General features: G+C 39.0%; 1 protein-coding gene across 1 annotated transcript; it reads left to right on the top strand.

Moving 5' to 3' along the window:
• Positions 1-21: 21 nt before the first annotated feature.
• Exog (exo/endonuclease G) lies at positions 22-26414 on the top strand. The gene is made up of 6 exons (XM_047532273.1): positions 22-203; positions 2723-2872; positions 6205-6344; positions 8014-8090; positions 9461-9575; positions 25471-26414. The coding sequence occupies exons 1-6, from the start codon at positions 41-43 to the stop codon at positions 25930-25932; spliced, it is 1107 nt and encodes a 368-aa protein (XP_047388229.1). The 5' UTR covers positions 22-40; the 3' UTR covers positions 25933-26414.
• The last annotated feature ends 1350 nt before the right edge of the window (positions 26415-27764 follow it).

The raw sequence follows: 27764 nt of genomic DNA, 5'->3' as shown, positions 1-27764 counted from the left end.
GCGCATGCGCGGTGGCAAAAAGGTTGGTGCCACGGGTGAGATGGCTGCGAAGAGTTTTGCTTCCAGAGTCAAAGGCTCCCAGCGATTTCTGAGTGGTTTCGTGACCGGGGCTGTAGTGGGCGCGGCGGGAGCAGGACTCACGGCCCTGCAGTTCTTCCGGAGCCAGGGCGCGGGGGCAGCGTTGGCTGCCAGGGAGCCGGACGGTAAGTCTGTGGACCCGCCCTCCGGGACCGGCCCAGGTTGCAGCTGGGAACCTTGCGCGCTCTCCGCAGCCTGGGCGCGGCCGGCCTCCCTCCTTACGCGCCTCGTGTCCTTCCTTTTCCCAACCTTCATTTTCTCTGCAGACCTCTCCCCTCGTCCCCGAAGTATTCACCAGGGTATGTGTGTTTTAATGTCTGTGCCCTCCACTAGATCGTTGGCTCCATCAGAGTTGAGACTGTCCTTTGTTCACCATACGCCTAGCACGGTACAGAGTTGGCATTCAAAAAGTATGGATGGAGAAGTAGATGGACTCATTGTTGGTAGATTAGCTAACTGCTCGCATTTTCACTGTTTAAGAGAAGAATACTTGCTAGCCCTTCCTCAAAGTACATAAATCTTCAAGTTACCAGGTGCCTTATCTTTAGCCAAATAATGACCAAAGTCTTGTTTCTTGCATTTTCCTGGACATGCTGTATAACTTCTTACTTTATTATTATTATTATTATTATTATTATTATATTTTTTAAGTGCTGGGGTTGAACCCATGCTTGCACCCCCGCATCCTAGGCAAGGGCTCTACCATTGAGCCATAGCCCTGTCCCTAACTTGCTCCTTTTGAGCTAGAGAACTGCTCTGGTGGTTAAAGACTGAAGAAGGCAGCCAAAAGAGTATTACCTTATTGACCCTCCACTAGAGTGTGCAACTCCAAACCCTAGGAAAAACAGTACCCAGTTTTACTTTCTTGGTACAGGGCACATCTCTGTCCTTAGTAGGAGACATTGAGGGTGTCAGGGAATGATAGTCTTTTAAAAAAAACTAAAACTAAGGCTGTGCTTTTGTCATTTAGCCAAAATGACCAAGTCAGGTGTGAACTTCACAGGGTCAGCACAGCCTTTATTCAGCGATGCAGTCATACCTCTGATGGACCCATTGGCCAAAAGGGGAGCCTTCACTTATATAGGTTACGCTGAGAGGTGACTTAATTGTTAGCAGAGTGTGTCAGTTTGGGCACTCAGGGAACAGGTTTGTGAGAACTGGAAATTTGGTTTTACTGGGCAATATTTTTGAAGAAGAATGGAGGGTCTAGTGTCAGTGTTCAGTACTTATCTCCTTCCCTTCAGGGTCCCATGGTAGTGCCCTGGGAAAGGATTTATTTGGGGAAGGATTAATGCTTTGGCTTCCTCTCAGAGACTGCCGTTCTAGGCTTGCCGGATATCTCCTTCCCAGGTATTGTCTTGTCACTGGATGATGTTCGTTTCCTTCCCAGGGATTGTCCCGTCCCTAGGAAAGGATCAATGTTATCAATGTGTTGCCTTCTTCCTCACTCCCTCTTCCCAGTCCACACTGTTTTGGGGTTTGTCATTTTCCATATCTGACATTGTCTCCACACTCACTCCACATTCACTCTTAAACTCTACTCTCACTCTTGAAGAGGTAAGCTCTTTCCTATTCAATCTTGGGAATGATTGATTGCCAGTAATGACGTAAGTTTTTCCTGAGTGCTGCTTTTGTATACAGTTTTTGTCGTTATTGTTTTTATGGGTCACAGAGATTTGGAAATTTGATGTGTGTGAAAGATGAATAACATCAGGTCCTTATTTATTTATTTTTGATGCTCCCCAACACCAAACCCAGGACCTCCAGGGCAGGTCCTCTAGACTGAGTTACACTCCCAGCTAGGTCCTTATTTAAAAGTTAATGCAACCAAGAGTGAGGGCACATGCCTGTGATCCCGGTGGCTCAGGAACTAGAGGCAGGAAGATGGCAAATTCAGAGACAGCCTCACCAATTTAGTGGGTCCCTAAGCAACTTAGAGAAACCCTGTCTCAAAATTAAAAAAAAAAAAAAAAAGTGCTGGAGATATAGCTCAGTAGTTAAGTGCCCCTAGGTTAAAATCTTCAGTACCAAAAAAAATTAATGTAATAGTTGCAGTTCATCTTGATAGAACTATACAACTGATTAAGGCAAAACCAGTACTTTGCCAAACTTTTTAATTTGATTTAATAAATAATTGCAAAAATTGAAAAAAATAAGTCCTCTGTTTTTCATCATTGAAACAGTGAAAATAAGGACAATTAACTGATCTGCCAAAACTATGAGTTTCTCTACTTTTTTTTTTTTTTTTTCTGGTGTCGGGCATTGAACTCAGGGCACTCAACCACTGAACCACATCCCCAGCCCTATTTTGTATTTTATTTATGGACAGGGTCTCACTGAATTGCTTAGCGCCTTGCTATCGCTGAGACTGGCTTTGAACTCATGATCCTCCTGACTCAGCCTTCAGAGCCTCTGGGATTACAGGAGAGCAATACCATGCTGGGCTAGTTCATCTACTTCTCCTTCCATACTTCTTGAACATTAGTTCTGTACCAGGTACTGTGCTAGGCATATGGTGAACAAAAGACAGTTGATTAGACCTCTGAGCCAATTATTTGTAAACCTCACACCTGTCCTTATAATCTTTTGTTCTTAATAAGAGTTGCTAATTATTTTGTCCTCTCTCCTTTTTTTTCATTTTTAGAATCTGCAGAAAAGGCTGTGTTGGAACACTTTGGATTTCCTTTAACTGGAACAGAGACTAGGTGCTATACTAATCATGCCTTGTCTTATGATCAGACAAAGCGTGTGCCTAGATGGGTTCTTGAACATATATCCAGAAGCAAGATCATGGGTAAGTAGTTGAAAAAAATTGAAGTGAAGGTATCAATAAAAGATGTTTCTAAATTTTGAACAGAGTTATTCATAATATTCTCAACCTTTTTCACCTCACAGCACATGTATGAAATGTTACTTATATGGCTTAAATGGACCCTGTTTGGCAGCCAGGGAGCCCCCAGATCCTTCCCAGTTATTTTAGAGGCTGAGAGAATCCAAATATCAACATTTGAGTTGAGGTGCTCTGTCTTAGCTGTTACTGTAAGGAGCATTCTTCCATTTTTTTTCCCCTCAAGTACCTACTGTGTGTTTAGCACTCTGTTAAGTCTTGGGAACATAGCAGTGACCAGAGTAGATGGTCTTTGTCACTCTGGCACTCTCAGTTGGAGGAATAGGTTGACCCATTAAATTGTCGTGAATATATAATTGTAATTGACAACTTTTCTGAAGAAAGTGATTACATGTTAAGATAGTATAATTAAGGAACAGTGAAGAGTGCAATGAGAGATTACAACTGGAGAACATGATTTTGATGAGTGAGACTTCTCTGATAAAGTAGACTAACGGGCAGATGGAAGTTACCTAGACATAGGGATTGACTGGGCCCTGAAATGTGAAGAAGAACATTTTTGGCACAAAGAAGCACATTTTTATCTTTGAAGGCCTCGCTGTAGCAAAGAGTTTGGTCCTTTAGGAAACTAAAAGAAGACCAGAGTGGTTGGACCAGGGAGAGTGTGATGTCCAGTAGGACTGGAGAGGTAGGCCGGTTCATAAATCTGTTTGTGTGTCGTTACATGATTTTTTAAATTAAGATTACGAGACCTTGCGGTTCTGGTGGCTGAGGCAGGAGTATCTCAGTTTCAGAGCCAGCCTCAGCAACTTAGTGAGGCCCTAAGCATCTCAGGGTTGTGGCTCTGGTTAAGTGCCCCTGGACTCAATTGCTGGTACAAAAAAAAAAAGGTGATCAAATCTTGATAGTAATTATCAAATTGGTAGATCCTTCCAGTTTATATTCCCACTGTTAGTTTGTCCTTTCTCCCTACCCTTATCTTTAGTAAGTATTTTTAAACTTTTGGTTTAGTAGCCGATTATATTTGTGCTTGTTGTTTATCAGGGAAGAATGACATGTTGTGAATTGTTCTTTCTCTGTAAATTATTCTTTACCTATTTTCAGTTGGGATGGGTTCTTTTGAATGGATTTGTAGTTCTGTTACATATTGAGGATGTTACCTTTTATCATAGTTGTTTTGTTTCTATTTTGTTACTTTTCCTTTGCTTTAAAATCTGAGCTGTCTGAATATTAAAATGCTGATATTAAAAAGAATGTGTAATTTTCTCAGGTATACAACCAGCAGAATGGCAGGAGGCTTGAAATATACTTGCTGCTAGAAGGAAACTGTTACAGTTGAAAACTTTATCACATACACTGAAAGTTGATTACAAATTTGTGTCAAGAGAAGCCCGCTTGATTTAGTCTCAAGCCTAATAAATTTTTATAGCAAAAATATTCCCAGTATAGAAGGAATTTCAACTTTACTAAATTTTTTTCCTGTTAAGTTACCATCTTCAGAAACATATAAGAAAAGCAGTTTTATATTGTAAATCCCATGAGTTGTGTAGTTTCAAAGTAGTAAAAAAGAACCAATTAATATTTGAAAAAAGGAAGAAGTATACCTGGGTTTTATTTGACTTTGGTATAAAGGATCTTCTGTTTTCAGTATTGACAGACTAAGTTACTCAGACTAACTCTCTTGCTGAAAACTTTAATAGTCTTAGCAGCACATAAAAGTATTTTTAAAAGTCACTTTTAGAAAATGAATAGCAAACAGGATATTTTGGAGAATTGCCAGGCAAAAAAATCTGGGACAAAGCCAGAGAGACAAGGGCAGTCCCTGCAAATTTGGCTTTGATTCCACAGCCTTATAGGGTGAGAAGGATTAAAGGAAATACCTGGGGCTCACCCAAGGTGGGTTGTCTTATAGGAAGCCCTTCTCCCATTAACCTGGAACCCCACAGGGCTGTATTCTTGGGGAGGAGTGACTCAGAACTAAACTGCTTTTATGCTGTAGGGTCCTGCATGGAAAGTCGCCTTGGCATTAGCAGAGGCATCAAATGGGAAGCTTGTTGTTGAGAAGCACAGGCCACAAACTGGCTGGCATGCAGACTGGTAACCCAAATCTGTACAGCGTGTGTAGACGAGGGAACCTTAGTTCCTGAACGTGGTTTAACATGGTCACCACTGGTAATGCTGCTGGATACCTGATAAGAGTAAATTTACCTCTCCTCTCAAAGAAGGCTTCTTCTTATTACATCTTTGGAAATTTCTACAAATGAGTTTTCAAGGGCATTGAGCACCAGGCAAAGATAAGTTGGCATGAAAGAAAGCAATTCCAAAGTTAATGACTCAGTGTCATTATTTATGATAATTCTTCTGTATTGCCATATATATATATATATATATATATATATATATATTTTATGAAGTGATTCTCAAAAACTGGTTATTAGGTGCTTTTCTGTGAACCTTGGGATCTGATCATTTAAAATTTCTTGGATCAGTGAAATGACATTGTAATCAGTGACTTCATTGATCCTTATTTTACACTTGTTTGAGTAATAGTTAGTATATTCTATAGCCCTTATAGTTCTTGTAGTATGAGTTTTGAGCTGATGATAGTGGGAATTGTATGACAATCTGCTGATGTCCTCTGTGGCAAAGCATCCTTCAGAAAATAAGTAAGAACTCAAATTTCTTTTTTCCTATGTGTTGCTCAAATGTTGTATTTTAGAAATTTCTGGGTGGAGCTCATAACTTAAATGTTTGTTTTGTCATGGCTTAAGAGGCAATAAGCAATATGTCAGAGACACCCTCCCGCTCCATGAGGGTGCCTGCCCAGAACAATTTGTTTTGTTTCTATATTTATCCATTATTTCAGTACATATAAGCTTGTCAAAATATAATTGTACAAAACACAAATACAGGGTTTTTTGTTTTCTTTTCTTTTAAACAGGAATTTACTTGGTAGCCAGGCTTTTTATATATCTGAGTTATTGGATTGATCATTGTTTTACTTAAATACTACCCACGAAAATCTTCATTTAACTAGGAAGGCTAGAATCAGAATTATGAGATAGCTTCCCTGTTTGAAAAGCGTTCTTTCCCAAGTCAGTCCTTTCTAAATTCAGATGAAGTATCTGAACTATCCCAGGAACTTGAGACGTGCATGCAGTCTCTAATACTAGCTGCTCGAAGAGATACCAGCCAGCAGCAGCCAGCTTGCCATGTTTAGAGAACTTCGAGGGATATTTGTGCACTGACACCTTATCCATTTTGTGTGTTTTTCTTAGGTGACGCAGACAGAAAACATTGTAAATTTAAGCCTGATCCCAACATCCCTCCAGCCTTCAGTGCCTTCAATGAGGACTATGTTGGAAGCGGCTGGTCACGAGGACACATGGCTCCAGCAGGAAATAACAAATTTTCCAGTGTAGGCATATTTGGGGCAGGAAAGGGATATGGGGCTGATGTTATGTATACCAAGGAACTTAGAGCCACAATCTTAAAATTTGCGAACGTCCATTCTCTGTTTCTTGTTTTTCTTCATTTCTCTCTCTCTCTCTCTCTCTCTCTCTCTCTCTCTCTCTCTCTCTCTCTCTTTCTTTTTAAATTAGATGCCAGGACATTTTTAAGCAGGGTGAATAAGGAAAACTAAATGCTACATAAAAGGGAACTAAAAAGCTGCTCGCTCATCTTTGTGTGTGTGTGTACGTGTGTATGGGGTGTCTAGGGAATTAAATCCAGGACTTCAAACATGCTAGTCGAGTGTTTTACCCCTGAGCTACACTTGCAGCTCCCAACTCACTCATTTTTATTTTGAAAAGTTGAAAAGATAGTATCACAGTCACATTTTGGTACATTGACTTTGTATGTATATAAGTACGTATATGTGTGTGCGTGTATGTGTGTATATGTATATATTTGTACATATGTATGTTTTAAAGCCATCAAGAGAAAATTGCAGACATCATATTCCTAAATTGATTGCTCAGGGCCATGAGTCATCTACGAAAGAGGATATTTATATTATGTCCAGAGTGTCACACCAAAAAGTGTGTACAAATGAATTTCTGTATATTTGTATAGTATTATTTAAAATATGATCAATTGTCAGGTTTCCCAAATGGTCCCAATTATGTCTATAATAGTTTTTTTGGGATCTAGTATCTAATCATGAATCGTATTACATTCTGTTGCCATATTTCTTAAGTCTCCTTTAATATTGGGTAGTTTCCCTGCTCCCACCCCTTGCAAAAAGGGAGAAGTACCTTTCACGACACTGGCATTTTATTATGTGAATTGTTGATGATTACCATCGTCAAGATAGCAGTTTAAAAAATCCCCATGCCCAGACTTGCTAAATCAGAAACTCTTGGAGGTGGGATGTAGGCATCAGTGTTTTTTAAACTCCCTGGTTTATTCCAGTGTGTATCTAAGGTTGAGAGCCTCTGCTTGAAAAGATAATCGTGGATTGACAGTACAGATCACTGAAAGGAAGTACAGTGAGGTAGCGCCTTGTGTGTGTGGGTTAGAGGTGTGAAATGATAAACCTACTGGCCAGAAGCTAAGGGAATTTTTCTCTGCCACTTTTGAACTGTGCTATACTTCTTAAATTCCTCAAAGGTGTTGAGAAATTCTTTGCACAGGCTTAAAATCGAAATTACACTTTTAAGCTTTGTATTAGAAACTTTTAGTTCTTAGAGTTTACATAATAGATTTGGACTTTGTAAATGATAAACAAAGCTAAACACACTTAACTACTTATGTGTTACAGTGCTTGTTTTGAAGATTTTTTAAAAATTTTGTTTAGTTGTCGATGGACCTTTATGTTATTTATTTATATGTGGTGCTGAGAATCAAACCCAGTGCCTCACACATGCTAGGCAAACACTCTTATCACTGAGCTAAAATCCCAACCCTTGAACAGAGCTTTCTGTCTTGGAATACCTATGGCTTTTCTTTATCTAAACAAGTACTATAGTCACAAATTTCCTAGAGCTGATGATTGAACAAGAACTGGTTTTCTATGTCTGATTTGTAAAATATCTTAAAGGGCCAGGCATTTCAGTGTAAGTAACTGTTTTTATTTCTTTTCACAGAAAGCCATGGCTGAAACCTTTTACCTTTCTAATATTGTGCCTCAGAATTTTGATAATAATTCTGGATATTGGAACAGGTGAGGTGGAGTTTATAAAACACATTCTGTGGAAGATGAATGAGTACAGGAGAATGTACTAGTACTGTCTCTGCCTTTGTTTTTCAGAAACTAACCCCACCAAAGTTAGAGATTGGGGCCATTTTCTTTGCTGTATTTTGTTTGTAGAGCCTTCTGTGGGTAAATACACTTCAAAATTTAGCCTGCCTTTTTGATATATTTGCCATTATTTAGAAGTCATATTTTGAAAGAAACTCAAAATGGTATTTCTGTCAATAACTGAGAGAGTAACATTTTTAAATTTTTAAAGTGTGTCCAGGGAAGGCCCCTTTTTCTTCTTTTATTGCAATTGCAATGCTTCTTATTTTTAAAGAAAAATCTTAGTACTGTTAAACAAAACCCTTAAGCTGTTTTGATGGGACCTAAATATAAAATTATTTGGACAGTCTGCATTTTCTCTCGGATGGTCTCTTTAAGCATTAAAATTAGCACTGATTAAGCACACCAATCTAAAACAAGACTCCAGTAGTTGCTGATAACATACCTGTGGGAACATTTAACATTTTCTTTTCCCACTGGATAAATTTATAGGAGGAAGATTTTACCTTGTAATTGGACATTGTAATTATAGGAGGAAAACTTTACCTTGTAATTATAAAAGTGGTTTGACTTTACATTTTAGATAAACTGAGGAATGATGACAAGTATTGTTATCTCATTTAGAGATCTCTTTCAAATGTAGTATAAGTGCAAGTTTAAACTAACATTTACCATTTTTATCTGGTAAGTTTGAAATAAATAGATTTTCTGTTGTGAAACTGCTGTGTCATATTTGGAACTTGGAGTGAATTCACAGAATCACATTACAAATCAATTTCAGGTTTTACATATAATCAAGTCATTAAAATATTTATTCAGTTATTTTAGCTCTTGAAATTTATCTTAAGGATTTAATACAATATGACATTAATAAGATATGCTAAGAGAAACCAAATTGTCCTGCAATAGGAATGGTTAAATAGTTATTTGAAAACTGTGGCGTCAACTTTTTTTTTTTGCACCTTGCTGGGGTATCTAACCCAGGGCCTCTTGCTCTACCACTGAGTTACACTCCAAGCCCTGGCAAATGTTTCAAATTAAGAGAATTTCAGTTCTAAAATGTATGCTCATTGTATTCAAAGAAAAATGTAGATAGTTGAGTTTACATGTATGATTTAAAAAAAATTTTTTTTTGCACTAGAACTTTGGGAATATCATTGCTTATATGCTTATAATATTTTGTGCCCTGTTCTCATTTAAGTTGATTTCCCAAATGTGGTATTTTTATTATTTTCCTAGGAGCTGATATGATTTGCTTTTCACGTTTGTCAGTTTTTTGGTTTGTTTTTCAGAATAGAAATGTACTGTCGTGAACTGACAGAGCGGTTTGAAGATGTTTGGGTAGTGTCTGGACCTTTAACCTTACCTCAGACTAGAAGTGATGGAAAAAAAACAGTTAGTTACCAGGTAGGAAGTTGTAACATTTAGGCTTATGTTTTTTGTATGAAATTATTCGGTGATGTACTTTTTAGTTTCATTTATTCAGTAGCATTTATTGAAGATCTGTTGGGGTTCTGGGCATAGAGAATATAGTAATGTATAAAAAGCAACCTTTGACTTCAAGGGGCTCACAGTTTAGAAAGGAAGACAGATAGATGTCTTAACAGTGAACTACCTTAGAGTCTAATATGCTTAGTAGAGATTAGTACATGGATACAGTGCTGTCACAAATGCCCTCAACTCATGTGAGTCTCAGAGGCTTAACAGGGGAGATGCCTGAACTCGAGGTAAACTTTGGCAGGTAGGTAAAGAGTAAACTGAGTCAGGAGGAGATCATGGGAATTCCAGAAGATGGGGCAGTGTGGGCATAGGACATTTGGCATCTTGGCTATAGGCTGTATGTGTCATTCATGGAGACTAGAGCTTACGGTACTGGAAAGTACAGGTGACTCAAGGGCAATGGGAATTTCTGCAGCAGGTAAGTCAGGAACCAACCCATAGATGACTTTGTATTCTATGATGAAGACTTGGGTTTTAATTTTTAGGTACTGTAAATCCATGGATTTGTTTTACATGGGGTGAAATGTGATTTGTTTTGAGTGTTACTGAGAGCATTCCGGTGGCAGTGAACACAGAGGTAGATGAAACGGGGCATTGGTGAAGAGTCAGAGGCCAGAAGATGAGTCAGTTCATTGCTGTGGTAGTCCACGTGAGAAGAGATAGGGGGCTGAGCACGGTGGTTGGAGTGAAGAGTAGAGGAATCCAGGAAAGAGTAACCATGAGTATCTTTTGGGTGAGGAAGAAGGAAGAGTCCAGGAGAACAATAAGATTGCAATGAATTGAATAAATGGGGAAGAAGTTTTCTTTTAGAAGTTTGGATTTTTATTTATTTATTTTTTAAATTTAAAAAAAATTATTTATTTATTTATTAATTTTTTTCGTGGTGCTGGGGATTGAACCCAGGGCCTTATGCATGCAAGGCAGGCACTCTACCAACTGAGCTATATCCTCAGCCCCTTTGGATTTTTAAAAGGTAAAAAAGTTTGTTTTTTTTTTTTTTTTTTAATATGCAAGGTGTTTGAGCACCTTTATAGACTGAAGGAAAGACAGATGTGAGAGAGTATAGTTAGTGATATGAAAGCTTCTGATGTCGCCGGGGAATCCTTAGGCAGTTTACAGAGGAGTACATGATGAGCAAGTGTTTTACCAAAAAAAGTACAACACTGGAACTTATCGTGGGGAAATAGCCTGAGGATTCTGCCAAGAGCAGGGCTGAAGTGATCAACTATTACTTTGTGTCAGTCCACGCAGGGAATGAGGTGGAGTGAGGAGGAGATGCTACAGTAAGTCAAAGAGGGATTGAGGGTCTTGCTGGTGAAGTCAGAGAGGAGGTGTGTTTAGAGGGATCACCTGCTCAGCTCTGGGAATAAAGTAGGTCTTTAATAAAGGTGGGTGGGTTCAGTGGTTACTTAATAAAATCTGTGACAAAATTGCATAACCTGAGGAACAGATTTAGGAAAACAAGGCACAAACTGGAGTATTTTCTGTCCTACTTGACCTGCTTATGATCAGCTAGTGTGGACCAAATACACAGTGACTACATCCAGCACATTCACATAGGTCCTTATGAATAACCCACTTCCTTTTTTCTCACTTGAAATTATTGGTCCAGCTACCTCTGTGTGTTGGGTGGAAATGGTAGAAAAGTTGTTTTCAATCGCATGCACTCCGTCAGAGAATCCAGTGATTCTTATCAGGGTGAAGAATGACAAAGGAATTTGTGTTTTCAAATTAATTATTTTAAACTTTTCTCCTTTCATTAATTTCTCTCCTCTGATCAACCTGCAAATTTTAATTTTAGCATTTTTTTATTATCATATAAGGAAAATGGCATAATTACTTGGGGCTTTGTTAAATCCTCTGTACTCTTATCACCAAAAAAAAAAAAAGTTTAATTTTGACTTGTAAACCAGAAATGATCAAGTTACACTTTTATGAATGCTTTGTATTCATAAAATTGAAAGATTTATTTGACTTATTGTGTAGTAGAACAATTTACACAAGGTTTCAAAGGAAATATTAACCAATAATTAAGAGTACTTCACTACACAGTTTTGTGTATGGATGTTACTGTTAACTGTGTTGCTCAAATGCTGCAGTGGAAAATGATTTTTTTTCTTATAATAGATTTAATTTTTAAAAATATAACCTAAAATATATGTAGCCCTGTAGAGAAATGGCCGATTCCAGGACTGGTGCAGGGAAGGTACAAAATAGAATATCTTGTGCCAGGAAGCAAGGAAGTGCTCAGACATGTGGTGGGGACCTGTCAGAAGGACTCAGAGGTCAACTTGAAACAACTCTGACTTACCATATCTGGGAATATTTTAATATAAAAATTGGATACTAAACTTGTTAAATTAAGCAGAATTCATACTTTTAATAAGTAAATAAATACATGGGTATAAAGAAAAATTTCTGCCAGGTGTGGTGGTGCATGCTTGTAATCGCAAAGGCTCAGGAGGCTGCGGCAGGAGGATCAGCAATTTAGTGAGGCTGTCTCTGAATAAAAAAAATAAAAAAGACTGGAGATGTGGCTTAGTGATTAATGCCACTTCAGTCCCTGGTATTAAAAAAAAAAAAAAAAAAAAGTTTCTGCTAACCAAATAATGTCAATTAATACATTTTCAGGAATGAAAGATTTATAAAAATCACTTTGCAGATATTACAGTGATGGAAATCATCAGTGGATGCTAAAACTAGTGGATGGAAGTTTTCTGAGGAATAGGGCATTTTCTTAGTCTTAATGTTTAATCACAAAGTGAGAAATGATAATTTTTCATTCATACTTTTAATAAGTAACACCTCCTTAACCAAGTGATCAAAGTTAATATTGGTAATAATGGGATTTGCTGGTATGCTTTGCTTCCTGATGTGATGCACTGAGAAGCAAAACTTGGAATCCCATTGTGTGAAAATATTAGGGAAACCCCAGTTGTGGGACATTCTGTAAAACACCTGTCTTTTTTTTTTTTTTTTTTTTTTTTTTGGTGGAACTGGGGATTGAACCCAGGGTTATTATACCACTGAGCTACATCCTTACATCAAGGCTGGTCTCAAAGTTGCATCCTCTTGCCTTAGCCTCCTGAGTTGCTGGGATTACAAGCACATACCACCACACCCAGTTTAAAACACCTGCCTTGTACTTTACAAAAGGGATAGTGTCATAAAAAACAAAGACTTAGAAACCAAGTCTTCCCCACTAGTGGAGACTAAAGATTCATGAAAACAAAATGCAAATGTGATCCTAGACCAGAAAAACAGAAGTTGCTAAAGGTTGTTATTGGGAGAATTGGCTACATTTGAGGTCTACAAATGAAATAGTTGTATTTTGCCATTGTTAATTTTTCTCATTTTGATAATCATTCTGTCTTTGTTCTTAGGAAGCACATCCTGAAGTGTTTTAGGGGCAAAAAGGTGTATCTGTGCCTTATTTTCAAAAAGTTTAGGGAGAATGGAGGAAAAAGAAAGTGATAAAGTAAATCAAGCAAAATATCAAAACTTGGTGAATATGGGGGAAGAAAGGAGTTCTTTGTGTTCTTGCAAATTCTTTAAGTTTTAGTTCAGAATTTTAAAAATATATATGTGTTATATGAATTCTTATTATGCCAAAAACTATTAACTTGTTGAAACCATTAAACAAACTTGGTTCTCTTAAATAGTTTATCAGTGAATGGTATTCAAGCATGTTCGAGTAGCTTTGAAGAGTTTCAAAAGAGGCCTGTCAGCTCTCCCACTCTTATTTAGCATCTTAGTGCTCAAATGTGTGAGGTCAGTCAGGATTAGCTTCCCGAAGAGTATGCTTTGAGTAATAGTCTTATTTTTTGTTTTTATTTTAAAGCCTTACTGGCCTTAGGTCTTTCATTTCTTTCGGATGCTTGGCCTGTGAGCCAGTATCGTTAGTTTTCCATGTCTCTATTAATTTATAGGATTTAACCATGTTCACACCAGCAAATCTTTAGTTCAGCAAATCTTCAAGTATCTGTCATGTGGGAGGAAGGTATACAGAACTGCATGCAGAAGGTAAATGGCATCCCCAAACTGCATCCTTGATTATTTTCTCCCTTCTTTCCTGCATTTTGCAGCTGGCAGTAATTTCTCACTCTTAATTTCTTTGAGTCAACAACTTTTATTAATTCTCACCCTCTCTTTTTTTTTGTCCTATAGGGACACCCCCAGCCCTTTTAAAATTTTTATTTTGCGAGAATCTCATTAAATAGCCCAGACTGGCCTTAAACTTGCTGTCTTCCTATCTTAGCCTCCTGAGTAGCCGGGATTGCAGGTGTGAGCCACCACACCTGTCTTAATTCCTTTCTTAATAACTTTTACTTAGACTACTAAAGCTCTGAACACCTACATTATTGCAGCAGTTTCTAGTGAGTTTCTGTGCCTTCAGTTTTATTGGCCACCAGTCTATCTGGAGTCCAGAAGTCATGACAGAAAGTATACATTTTTGCTTTTCTCATCCTCAGAATCATCAAAAATGAACTATACCAAAGGAACAGAAAAGTCAACTTCATTTATACTGAAATCAGGGAATGTCCACAGTCCCATATTGAGAAATTTTGAGTAATATTTGTAGCATACAGTTTGGATCAAATTATTAAAAGATATTACTTTGACATGTCTTCTCTTATCAAAGCATGGAACAGGGTACTGGCATTAGTAAGGAAGTCAGGAACTCCTGTAGCAGAGCACAGGAGAAATTTTTTTTGCCTTACTTGGAATTTACCCCATAATGGAATTCAAACAGTTAAAGAAAGTCTCAGATGAAAAGGTAAAATCTTCCACTTATGGTCCCAGTCCCACTGTCCATTTTCTAGTTCTTCTGGTGGTAATTTCTGTATATTAGAATAATGATAGCTAAAACTATATATATATATATATATATATATATATATATATAATTTTTTTTTTTTTTTTTTTTTTTTTTTTTGGTACTGGGGATCGAACTCAGGGCCTTGTGCTTGTGAGGCAAGCACTCTACCAGCTGAGCTATCTCCCCAGCCCTAAAACTATATTTTTAAGCTTTGATTTGCCATTTGTTAATAGTTGATTTCATCTCTGTGAAGTATATTAAATTTATTTAGTTCATTCACTTTTTGTATTGCTCCAATCTCTGCCAGTCACGTAGTTTTATTTCTTCAGTAAACTTTACATCATTTATTTTACATGATATACTTAAATCTATACTCAATCTATCACTTATATATTGTCAAAGTTTTTAGCATTTACATGCATTTAGCCTTTTTTATTCGTTCTTGAGTTTGTAATCCTGGGTCTATTGAAGATATAAAACCAGCATTTATAGTATTATGATTGTATAAGTAGTATGTTTGGACCTATAAAGAAGTAGATGTAATTCTATATCATTAAGTGTGTGCCACTTGAGAGGTATTATAACAACTGAAAAATGGAAGTGGAAGGTAAAGTTGGCAATGTATTATAGTTGCAGTCTGTAAAAATAAAAAAATTTAAAAAACTATAATATATGTATGTATATATATATTTATTTTATTTTATTTTATTTTGTTTTTATAGTACTGGGGATTGAACTCAGGGATGTTTAGCCACTGAGCCATATCCCCAGCCCTTTTTATATTTTATTTTGAGACATGGTCTCACCAAGATACTTAGGGTCTTAGTAAGTTGCTGTGGCTGGCCTAGTCCTTGCAGATCCTCCTGTCTCAGCCTCTTGAGTTGCTGGATCACAGGCATGAAACACTGCGCCGGGCTATGCTTTTACTTTTTAATTTAGATAATTCAAAGTCCTTTGATCTTATCATCATGCTCAGACTGGTCTCAAACTCCTGAGCTCATGCAGTCCTCTCACCTCAGCCTCCTGAGTAGATGGGTTTGTAGGTGCTTGCCACTGTGCCTGGTTATACAGCAAATTTTAACCTTGTACTGTGTACCTGGCATTGTCATGGGTGCTTATGTTATAGCCATAAGACAGACATGCATGCCCTGGTGGAGCCTTTTTTTTAAAGTAAACAGAAGAATAGAAAAGGATTGTCGTGGGGGTGGGAAAGAAAGAGGACAGGCCAGTGAGAGGAAATGAGATCAAGCAGAATCCTAAGTAAGGGAGCAAACCACTGGAAGGATTTTCCATCTAGAGGAGATGGCAGCTACAAAGACAGAAGGGCAAGACTGAATTCGGCATGTCAGGGAACAGCGTTCTGCTCCGTGTGGTCAGAGCAAAAGCAGCGCTGAGAATGAGGTGGTTCATAGGAGGCTGCAGTGGCAATGAGTCTGAACTGCATTGACGTGAGATGCTCTTCAGGATCTTGATCAGAATGGTGACATAATCTAGTTTACTTTTTTCCCCCAATGCTTGGGGCCTGACGCATACCATGCAAGCACTGTATCACTGAGCTACACCTTTTTAAAATTTTGTTTTGAGACAGGGTCTCTCTGAGTTACCAACACTGACTTCACATTTGTGATCCTCTTTCCTCAGCCTCAGAATATCTGGAATTACTGGTGTGCACCCCTGTGCCCAGCTGGTCTACATTTTAAAGCCCAGACTGGTTGCTCATGAAGAATACAGTGGATAGAAATGGGAAGGGAGGCAGTTAAGAAGCTAATGGAGTTTTCTTAGGTGAGAAATCATAACTTGAATGGGATAATGTAGAAATGGTGAGGAACGGGCTGATTTAGTATGTGCTTTGAAAGTAGAACTGAAGGAACTTCTGGGTAGGTTGGTGGTAGAATGGGGGGGAAAGAGTCAAAGATAACACTTATATTTTCAGTTTGAGATGATGAAGGCCCGAGAGGATCAGGTTAGAAGTTTGAAATTGAGGGTTGTGTTTTGACTATGTAAATTTGAGAGTGTTTGTGGAGCATGGTGGTGCACTCCAGTAATTCCATGGACTCAGAAGTCTGAGGCAGGAGGATCACACGTTGGAGGCCAGCCTTGGCAGTTTAGTGATGCCCTAAGCAACTTAGCAAGACCTTGACTCAAAATAAAAAATAAAAAGGGCTGGGAATGTGGCTTAGTGGTATAAAGTCCCCTGGGCTTAATCCCCAGTACTAAATAAAATAAAATATTTTTTAAAAATTTTCAGATTTCGATGTTCAGGTCAGGAGTGGAGCTTGTCTTAAAAGTGGTCAGCACACAGATGGTGTTTAAAGCCAGGATGCAAACATAAGTGAGGATAGATAGGAGAGAACAGACTGAGATTGTTAGCACCCTGGAATACTAGGACATCAGGGGTCAAGAAAAGTCGTATCCAGCAAGAGAGTTATAGAACAACCTTTGCAGGTGGGAGAAAAACCTTCGAAGGAGAGAGTGGTGTCCCAAAAACCAAGAGGGAATGATTGGTTGAGTCGCCCTTTGGTGGTCTTGGTTTTAAGTCAGTTATACATCTGTCATTTGTTTTCATGACACTACTTAGGTCCACTTTATCTTAACCTTCCCTTCCTCCTTTTTCTTATTTATAGTGGTGGTGGTGGGGTTTGATGGTGGTAGTGGAGGAGTACACCCTCAAATTTTGTCAGGAAGTCAGTGGATAGTAAACTTTTCTGAGTCCTTGCTTGTCTGAAAATGTCCTAAAACCCTGGTAATGGGACTTTGGAATCTACAGGTGTGGCAGACTCTCTAGGAAAGTTTTAAGTGCACCGTCTGGCTATTGCTTTTGTTGTACAGTAATTCTGCAGATGAACATTTTAGCCACACACCTTGATTTTGACACCGTTATACACTGGAACACTGTTTAACTTTAGGAGCAGTAAAAATGTGAGCTTCGGCTCTTTTTTTGTTTTATCTAATGGCCTCTTCACATCCATCTTCCATCTTCCTGAAGTTTACGGTGGTTCTTAGTCTCCTAACACACTACTGCCGTGCTCAGCGTTTTTAAGAATGTGTTCTGCTTCATGCCTCATTATGGCCATTGTGTGTAAAGCAGAGGGTAATTTCCAAAGTGGAAGAAGGGGAGAACAAAAATCTGTGCTCTGGTTGCTTGACTTAGAAATCCACTTTAATCTTTACTTTTTGGAAAGCAAGTTAATATTTTTTAACATTTTGTTTGGAATAATTTCATATTTATAGAATTTCTGTAAAACAGTGTAAAAACTCTGCTGTATCTGTCACCTAGATTCACTAGTTGTTAACAATTCACCGTATTTGTCCTTCCCTTCCCCTTATGGATTATGCATTTACCTGTTTTCGTTATTTTTGGAAACATTTAAGAATTGGTTATGAGTGTCTTGTCCTTTTGCTCCTAAGTATTCTTTTTTCTCACATAACCATAGAATAATTACCAAATTCATGAAATTCAACATGTTAGAATATTATGTAATACATAATCTATATTCAAACTTTACTAGTTGCCTCAATAACCTTTTATGCAGTCTTTTTTTCTGATCTAGAAAATCTAAGATTGTATCTTCCGTTGAGTTGTTACATCGCTGTAGTCTTCGTTAATCTGAAATAGTTTCTCACTCTTTTGTTTTTAATGAACATTTTTTAAGAACATAGACAAGTCACTTTGTAGTATGTCCTTCAGTTTGGGTTTGTCAGTTGTATTCTCATGATGGTTTTGTTTTTGACCAAATATCACAGAAGTGATTTTGTGTCCTGCTGATTGCATTACATGAAAAGGCACATAATATCCTTTGTCCTAATATTGATGATATTAACTTTGATTACTTGGTTAAAGTGGCGTCTACTAGGATGCTTCACTGTTTTCCCCTTTGAAATTAGTAAATAATCTGTGGAAATACTTGGAGGCTGTGGGTGATTCTCTTTCTTTTTAAACTCTCACCCAGTAGTTGTAGCATCCATTGATGATTATTGCCTGAATTAGTTGTTAATATAATACTCGCTCAAGGATGATTTTCTAATTCTTGTCTAGTCTACATTTATTAATTGTCATTCCACCATCAGAGCTTTTCTCTCTAATTTGTTATCAATGTTGATGCATGGATTCTTTTTTTTTTATTCAGTGAGTTTTAATCACTTGGCTGTCAGTACTGATTTGGATGCTCAGGTGGCCCAGGTTTGGCCAGTAGGAGCCCCTTCAAGTTGTTTCCTTTGTCTTTTGGCCTCATCACTTTTCAAAAGCATTTCTTATTTCTGAGCCCAGTGAATGAAATGTACCACATGCCTGTGATACCAGCAACTCCAGAGGCTAAGCTAGGAGGATTGCCAAGTTTAAGGCCAGCCTCAGTGAGGAAGCAAGACTGTGTCAACATAAAGAATAAAAAAGGCCTGAAGATTTGCTCAGTGGAAGAGTGTCCCTGGGTTTCATGTCTAGTACTGCACACACACACAAAAGAGCATTTCCTGCCTTTGGCTTATGGCTCTTTCTGTCCCATCTTGGTCAAACTCTGGCATCAGCCATTTCTTTAAGGAGCCCTGGTTCCTTCTAGTGGGATTGATATTTAGAAATCGAGATTTGGATGACAAGTTGATTCTTGAGTGCTTGTTCTGCCGTTTGGCTTGTCATATGCGTTCACCACATTTATTTTTAGCCTTTTACAGTGGGTGGAGAGAGCCCCAAAGACATAGTACATGAATTCTCTTGTCTTTAATGGCTTACTGTCAAGAAGGTCTTTCTTCCCTGTCTTCTGTGTTCCTGTGCTTTTTTAAAATATTTTTTTGTTGTAGATGGACTCAAACCTTTTTTATATTATTGTTATTATTTTTTTATGTGGTGCTGAGGATTGAACCCAGGGCCTCCCATGTGCTAGGCAAGTGCTCTACCACTGAACCACAACCCCAGCTCTGTTCCTGTGTTTTTTGAGAAGAGGATATTTAGACCCTGGTTGCTAAGAAAGCAGATAACTGCATTGGGATGTTTTATTTTATATACAAAAAGTTGAACGTCAAGAATCCATATCCCCAGAGTCTCATAGTTTTTTTATCTTTCTTGGAGGCATATCAGAGCAACTTATAATTTAATGTATTTATGTTTTTTAACTAACAGATTTCTCTATAATAATGTAGCTTTTGTTAAATTTTGCATTTTTAACTTTTAAAAAATTTATTTATTTTTGGTACCCAGGGATTGTACCCAGGGGTGCTTAACCACTAAGACGCATCCCTGGCCCTTTATTAAAATTTTATTTAGAGACAGGGTCTTGCTATGTTGCTTAGGGCCTTGCTAAGTTTCTGAGACTGGCTCTGAATTTGTAATCCTCCTGCCTCAGCTTCCCGAGCCACTGGGATTATGGGCATGTGCCACTGTGCCTGGTCAAACTTAATTTTAAACCTAAAGATCTTTAGTGTATCTAAGGTATGAGAGCAAAATATGGTCTGTTAGTTATTGGGAAAATTGTCTTGAAATTGTTGCCATTTTAATAATTTCATTTGGCTCAAAATTTTATATGTATGCACACACACATATATAATATGAACTTGAGAGAATTTGGTTAAGGAAAACACATGGTGGGGAAGGTTAGGAAAGGGGAAGAGACAAGGAGGTAGGTAAAATACTGAGAAATAGTAAGAACATTGATTTACAGAAGAAGACAAAAATGAAAGGATGGGACCTGCTGGTGGAGACCTGAATGCCTAGGTAAAGAATTCAGGCTACTCTTTAACAAACAGGGCCTTTCAATAGTCCTTTAGCAATGCTGGGGAGGTGACAGAGCGTTGCACAGCCCTGAATCAGTCTGTTCCTCTCAAGTAACGCATGATTTGACTCATGAATTCCTATCTCCACGGGAATGCCTTGCAATATTATGTGTGGCAGTTCAGAATGCTTGGAGAGTGTTTTATTTTTCACTTAGCCATTTAGTATTTATTTTGCTTATAGCTAAACTCTGAACCTTACTTCAGGAGAATGTACCCACTGAAAATGGGGTGTTATTTGGTTTCTGTTCAGGCAATAAATCATATGTGTGTTTATACTTACGAGGAAGTGAAGCTAATGAACTAGTATTTATTAAGGGCCCTGTATTCCAGGTGGTATGTAAGTAACTTTATATGTGCTGTCTCATTAATTGGTGGCTATCTTTCTTTACAGACATGGAAATTGAGTCTAGGAGGTTCAAGTCCAAGTCAGATTGCTAGCCAAGGGGAGATCCAAGCCAGGTGTGGTGGGGCATGCTTGTAATCCCAGTGACTTAGGAGGCTGAGGCAGAAGGATTGCCAGCCTCAGCTACTTAGGCCCTAAGCAATTTAGCGAGAACCTGTCTCAAAATAAAAAATAAAGAAAGATCTGGGGATGTGGTTAAGTGACCCTACATTCAATCTCTGGTGCCCCCACCCCCCAAAAAAAAACGGTAGGGGATTCAAATATGTGTCTGTCTGACTTTTATGACTATTGCCAATCATTTATAGCATTGTTCTTTGAGGCTCTCAAAAGTTTGCACCACAGGGACTGCTGTGCTCTTCATGTACAAACACTTAAGGCCAGCAGGTAATAAAAAAATGTGCAGATGGAGAGCAGTTAGAAGTAATATTTGCTAGCATGCAAAAATAAGAACAGAAAATGGGCCACGAGGAGGATTCCTTATAGCCAGGCAGAAATGTCTCTTGGAATATGTAGGAGAGGATCACAGCATTGCAGAACTTGAGTGAATGTGAGCCTAAGGGAAGGTTGGTAGCAGTGATTTTATCTGAAGTGAGTCATCTGACGGCTCTAATCAGAATCACCCCCTTTATTATAGCTGAGGTCATCCGTGTGCTTTCTCTGATGTGCCTGTTTCAAGAAGAGATTGATTCCAGACAATTGAAACATACCTGAAGATTCTGGCTTGGACATTATAAATGACCTGACAAGAAAGTGAGCTGCAGATTTTACAACTCGGTGGTGGTGGTAATGTTAGAAGTATTTTACAATCTCTATCCTCCTATAGCAGCACTTTGCAGATGTCCACCAACGACTCTGAGAGGGGGAGGAAATTAAAAACATGCCCCCAGGAATTGCAAGGCATTACATGGGATGGGATAAAGGAGTCTTTTTTAAGTCTCCTGTTTTATATTTTGGGAAAATCTTTGTTCATTCTATATCTGTTTATTTTAGTTGAAAATAAGTTATTTTCCTTACTCCCACCCTAAGCCTTCAAGGACAGTCGACAGGCTGGGGAAATGGTACTTGTTTTGCTGTGATTTAGCAGGCTCCCACCCTGTTGCCTGGAGGAGGTGCCCCAGTGTGGGGAGCTCTGTCTTCCAGGGTTTGTGCTGCCTCACTAGCATCTACTGAGGCTTTGCAGATAACAGAGGGGCAACTTTCCTTCCCCCTCCTGTGATTGCCTCGCTTTTCTTGTTCCTTCTGTCCTCTTAGGTATGAATTCCCTATTTATCAAACTACCAAGGTTTGTTTCTTTCACATAACTTTTTAAGGGCGTGGTCTCTTGAAATGTCCTAGCAGCTTTATTTTTGGAATTTCTTTTTTTGTCTTAGTAGGGGAATGTCACCAAATATATCTGATTCTACCAGAAACATATTTTTCCTCAAGATACTGCTTAATATTTTATTTAAGGCACAGTGATTTTATATATGACTTTAAAAATGGCAGGCTTTGTCTGGGTTTTGATTTTCAGGGACTGGGGTGGAGGTTTTGGTGATAGCAGCAGTAATTGTTATTTCTGTCTCTTGGATGAACAAAAACAAGATCAGGCCAGCATATAAGAAAACTAACATTAGGTTACAAATAAGTGCCAGCTTATGACTGTTCATTGTATTATATTTTCTAGTCAATCCCAGTTGGTTTCAAGTTTTTGCTATAGGCTTTTGAGTAATGGAACGGCACTAAAGGTTTTTTTTTTTTTTTTTTTTTGTTAGAGTATTTTTATACCTAAATCTTTTATGAAAAGAGTTGTTGCTGATTTACTGATATTAAAGACTTTGTTCATGTTAAGCCCTAGAAGTCCTTTGTTTGGGGCATCATGTGTGCCCAGCTTGATTTCTTTTTCTGTCACCCACTGTTGACCTTTAAGTGGTCTAATCTTGCTTGATCCCATTTTCCCACTATCACACTGCAAAACCATTTTGTTTGCAGTTGGTATTCTGTCTTGAATGACATCCACTACCAGTTTTTTATGTAGGCCTGGCAGGTTTTGAAGTCTTTTTCTTAACTTACATGTCCGTATGTCTTCTCAACAATCTTGTGAGCCTATTTTGTAAATGAAGAAACAAGAAACAGGTGAGTGTCACTTGCAGCTTAGTGCCGACACTTGCAGATATGTGGGCTTCCAGTCCACTGAACCCTTTGCGTCAACACCCATGTAGTGTCTAGAAACATTTTCTGAAAGTTTTCCAATTTTCCTAAAAGTGGGAAAAATTATGCAGGCTGAGTTGTCTACAAAGAAGATAAAGTATCTTAAGATTTTTTTTTTTTTTTAAGTCTTAAATACAAGGAAGAAGCAGTGGGTTTTTAAAATTTCTAAATAAAACTGGTTCCTGTTTTAGACAGCTTAAGGATGTATGTTTTCTGAGAACGCAACAGATTGAATCACAGAAGAGATAATGAGTGGCTAAGTTTTCATTTTTCTACTTATTTCTAGTGATAGTGTTTTATTCCTCTTGAAATATTGTGAGAAGGTCATCGCGAGAAGGAACATCTGGTTCCTAGGAAGAATTCTTGTGTCCAGAAGGTTTCTCAGAAGTAGTAATGGACTCGAGGTGTACCTCATGGTGGAGTGTGCGTTTAGTGTGCTTGAGGCCCTGGGTTCCATTCTTAGCACCAGAAAAAGGAAGGAAGGACAGAAGAAAAGGAAGGGAAGGTGAAAGAAGTAAAACCGTTAGAAAAGTAAAACTGTCGATCTTAAGATGCCAAACTTCTTTACTTTTGCCTGGAGTTTAATGCATCTAACTAGAAGCTTTATTAGCAGCAAATAGTCATGATCAGCTAATTAGTTTTGAAGATTGCCTTTTGTAGACAAGGAGTCCATGAGGTGAGGAAAGAGTCAAGGGGGCTGGTGTTTAAGGCTTCTTCTTTTGGTCTGAGAACTGTGCTGCAGTGGTGTGGAACGCCCACGAGGTGGCACCAAGAATTTGCTTAACTGTTGGATCCCCAGTGGTGGCCGGAACTGTTGAAGCCCATTTCACCTTCTCCCTGCTTGCAAACTATACGTGGCTCAGCTGTAGCTGTGCCCCCAGTTCTGGTCCCCAGCTTCCCCTGAGCCCCCTCAGTGTTGTTATCTGTGCTCTGTATTGGCAACTAACCACATTCTGCTTGCAGGAAAGCTGCAAATATTGCATACTGCCCCCTACCGCCCCCCGCCCCAACAACGCCTTGTCCTGATGGTAGGGATTGAACCCAGAGGCACTTTACCACTGAACCACATCCCCAGCCCTTTTGGGGCCTCACTGAATTGCTGAGGCTGGCCTCAAATTTATAACCTTCCTGCTAACCTTCCTGCTTTAGCCTCCCAAGTCCCTGGGATTACAGGTGTATGCTACCATGCCTGGCAATGGTAGGCTTCTTAAGAGCAGGCCAGCTTGTGTTGACTTGAAGCTTATTTTTTTTTTTAATTTTTATTTTTTTGTATCTCCAGCAGTTTCAGGCTCAGGGCTTCTGAATGACTTTGAATTAGCATGTGTTGGTTATCTGTGAGCTAGTTTTGAACCTCTGTGATTTATTTTCAGTGTATTTTTTGCTTTGATGTGTGCTTATGTTCCCAGCTGCATAAATTCACTTTTTGGGGTAAGGGTTTTTATGCCTGTAGATTGTGTAGTTTCATAAACCTCAGTCTACATTGAAGACTTCCACTTTCTGGAAGTTAGGAGAGTTGCTTTTAGAAATCATTCCCGTGGATGGGTGTTCCCCTCAAGCCTTCAATTGGTCATGTCAGTGGGACCTCCACATGTGACAGACAGCAGATGGTCCTGGACTTTCCAGGCTGTGTGCCATGTAGGTGGAGTTTGGGGAAATCAGGAAAGAATCCTCCTTTGTGACTGTCATCTCTGCAGTATTTGGGCTCCCAATAGGGAATCCTACAGCCAGCAGAGATGTCCGATCAGATCAGGAAGGAAGACCTCCTCCTACCAAGGAAGGACCTGAGAGGGGTGGAAATGCCATGAGCATATTTTAGTAGGATTATGCCATGTTATTGGGGACCATTAAGTAAATGGATGGTTCAGTTTTTCTTTTCTAGACAACAGATAAGGCTTTTAAGCCTATTGGAAGGAAATTTGAAAAGGTTTCATAATAATGTTATTTCATTAATATGGCCAACCTCCGCAGCCAGCTAGTTGTTTTCTCCTCCTGACCTTGGCTTTGGCTTTTTCACTGCATGGATACCTCTCCCAAGGGTTTGATTTAACATCATATTGAGAAGTTCCAAGTTTGATGGTCCAAGATGTGCAAAACTCAGAGAAAAAGTATTTACATTTACTGAATTTGAAAAATGAGCCATAGTCTAAGCGATACTCTGAAGGTGGTTTATTTAGTCCCCTGATGAGTTTGAGAAACCAAGGCCACATTTTTATTTCTAGAGCTGGGAATACCTGATCTAACAGTTTTGAGTTTTGAATGTTTAGAGCAACAGAAGTTCTGAATATGGAATGAGGAGAAAATGACAACTTTTCTTGTTCATTAAAAACTCAGGCCTCACTCAGGGCGTGACTTTGTCCTTTGCACCGCTCCCAGAGCAGACAGTGACCCCTGCTGTTTAAGGTGGCATTATTTTAAAGAGAATGATCAGAATTGACCTGTTAGATCGTCCTCTTCTCTGTGGTTGATTGCGTTGCCACTCACTATGTCTGGTAGTTGAATTTGAATTCATCGGGATGAGGTGAGATAGTTTATAAAAGGCCAGTTTTGGAAATGTACCTAATAAGTCTTTTGAGGAAAAATTGTGGGACTGTTAGTACAAATCAACATCATTAATATGTCTGCTTTGTTTTTAGGTGATTGGTGAGGATAATGTGGCAGTCCCCTCACACCTTTATAAGGTGATCCTTGCTCGCAGAAGCCCAGAGTCTACTGAACCACTGGCACTGGGAGCCTTCGTGGTGCCCAATGAAGCCATTGGCTTCCAGCCCCAGTTAACTGAATTCCAAGTGAGCCTCCAGGACCTAGAGAAGTTGTCGGGCCTGGTGTTTTTCCCTCGTTTGGATAGAAGCAGTGATATCAGGAATATCTGTTCTGTGGACACCTGTAAGCTTCTGGATTTCCAGGAGTTCACTCTGTACCTGAGCACAAGAAAGATTGAGGGAGCGCGTTCAGTGCTCAGACTTGAAAAGGTCATGGAAAACTTGAAGAATGCAGGGATTGAACCAGATGATTACTTCATGAGTCGCTACGAGAAGAAGCTAAAAGAACTCAAAGCTAAGGAGCAGTCCGGAGCCCAGACGGGAAAGCCATCCTAGTTTTTAATCTCAGAAGACATGTGCTAATCATCTGAAATGAGGCAGCATGCATTCTTCAGGCTGCTGTATTTTAGTGGCTTTGCTTTAAAGAAATGATGGAATCCTAAATTTGCAACTAAAAATCCCTCTGAAGGATGAAAGATCTATAATTTTTTTGTCAGTATCTTTTTGACTTGTGAACTAATTACTAAGGAAGCTGTCACATCTCCAGGTCGAGAGCTGATCTTGTGTCATGTTATCAGGAGGACTGTGTCCATGAGTTAACACTGCATTCGTGTCCCTCTGGATGAATAGTGTGTGAAGGAAGGCACTGTTTATTTTTTATTTTTATGTATCCAAATCATACATTGTCTTTGATATATCTGCTTAGCTATCTTGGAACTCAGTATTATGTTATCTTTCCCAAGGATCTGAGTTGGTCTTAGAGAGGGCTTTTAGAAATCCTGTATTATCCTGTCCAAATATATAATTTCATTTCTTGATTCTTATACCCCATGTTCCTCTACCTCTGTCTGTATAGAAGCACCTGGCAACTATGGTCTCCATCCACTCAGTGTGTTCTTTGTGCTAAGCTCAGTGCTTTACCTATATTGTGTCACAGTGACCCTCTGGGGTAAACCCCACTGCCCCTGTTTTACATTTGGGGAAATTAAGGCTTACAGAGCTTCATATCTTACCCATAGTTTTCACCTTTCCAAAGTGTCACCACACAGGGCTAAGAGGAGACAGGTGAATTTATATCTTCCCACACGGAGGCTTTTTGATTTAAAAAATGCATCCATACTCCCATGGGCCTCTGGTCCTAAAGCCTGCTTGGTAAGAAGAGTCTCGTTTTCATATGCTACATGAGCTGAAGGGATTTAATGTCCTCTGACTTGAATAATCCTTAGCTCTTTGGAAAGGAACAGTGAAAGTGAGTATTTAAAAGCTAGGAGGATAGAGCCCCTGCTAGCTCCAGGCATGCCGTTCTTCTTGTGCTCAGATGGTGCTGGATCCACGTATTCCTGCATCCCAGGTGAGCTTTAGTTCTCAAGACTAAGGGACCTAACAAGGGTGTGTGCTGAGTCACCAGCTCAGGACTTGCTGCCTCTGTGCCTGCTTGTCTGGTCCCAGGCAGCACAAGGCAGGTGGAGTTTGGGGCCAAAGCTCCAAAGACAGTTATCCCTAGAGGGAAGGGTGGCTGTTTCTCTGAGTCGGATCTCTAGATTTGGGTCCTTTTATGCACTATCATAAGTTATAGATAGTAAAATATCTCGAGGGAACAAGAACTTATCTAAATCTGTCCTACTGCTGATGTCTTTCCAGGTAGTATTAGAACAATTTTTTGGTGTTTTTGTGTTTTGTCTCTAATAGAAATGCCAAGACTTTAAGATAAAGATAAGAAGGTAATGAATGGCCTTGTTCTGCTCCTTTATTTGAGTAAAAAGGGAAAGTTGGGGGGTAGAACACAGTAGCCTGATTAATACCGTTTTATCACACTGTTCCCCATTAGCTTGTTCCAGTCCCTTTCTTAGGGATATATGGCCAAAATGTCACTATGACCAAAAAGATCTGTTACTTTCTCTCCTCAATGGAGAGGTGATTGTGGGGCCTGGATATTCCTCCAGGAGCCAAGGGGCAGTTCTATGGGATAAGTTCTGGGTACCCGTTCTGCATCTTCCCTTCACTGGGCTCTGCTCAGCGCTGACCTGACCTTCAGCAGCCTTGGAGTTACCTCCTGTGCTCTTCATGGGATAGAGAAGAATGCTGATATTTCAGCTCAATAAATTAATGTCTTAGGTTTTTATTTCCTATGAAAGATCCTACCTGATCATTGTGAAAAATGAAGATAA

Source organism: Sciurus carolinensis, chromosome 17 (assembly GCF_902686445.1).
Source record: "Sciurus carolinensis chromosome 17, mSciCar1.2, whole genome shotgun sequence".
NCBI classification, from domain to species: Eukaryota; Metazoa; Chordata; class Mammalia; order Rodentia; family Sciuridae; genus Sciurus; species Sciurus carolinensis.
The sequence above is the reverse complement of the archived record's forward strand: the minus strand, read 5'-3'. Positions and strand labels throughout refer to the sequence as shown.

Excerpts from the sequence above, each read along its gene's own strand:
- Exog (XM_047532273.1), top strand. The coding sequence starts at position 41 with ATGGCTGCGAAGAGTTTTGCTTCCAGAGTCAAAGGCTCCCAGCGATTT. Across the intron at positions 6,345-8,013 it reads GAAATAACAAATTTTCCAGT|AAAGCCATGGCTGAAACCTT; the intron begins GTAGGCATATTT and ends TTCTTTTCACAG. Across the intron at positions 8,091-9,460 it reads AATTCTGGATATTGGAACAG|AATAGAAATGTACTGTCGTG; the intron begins GTGAGGTGGAGT and ends TTTGTTTTTCAG.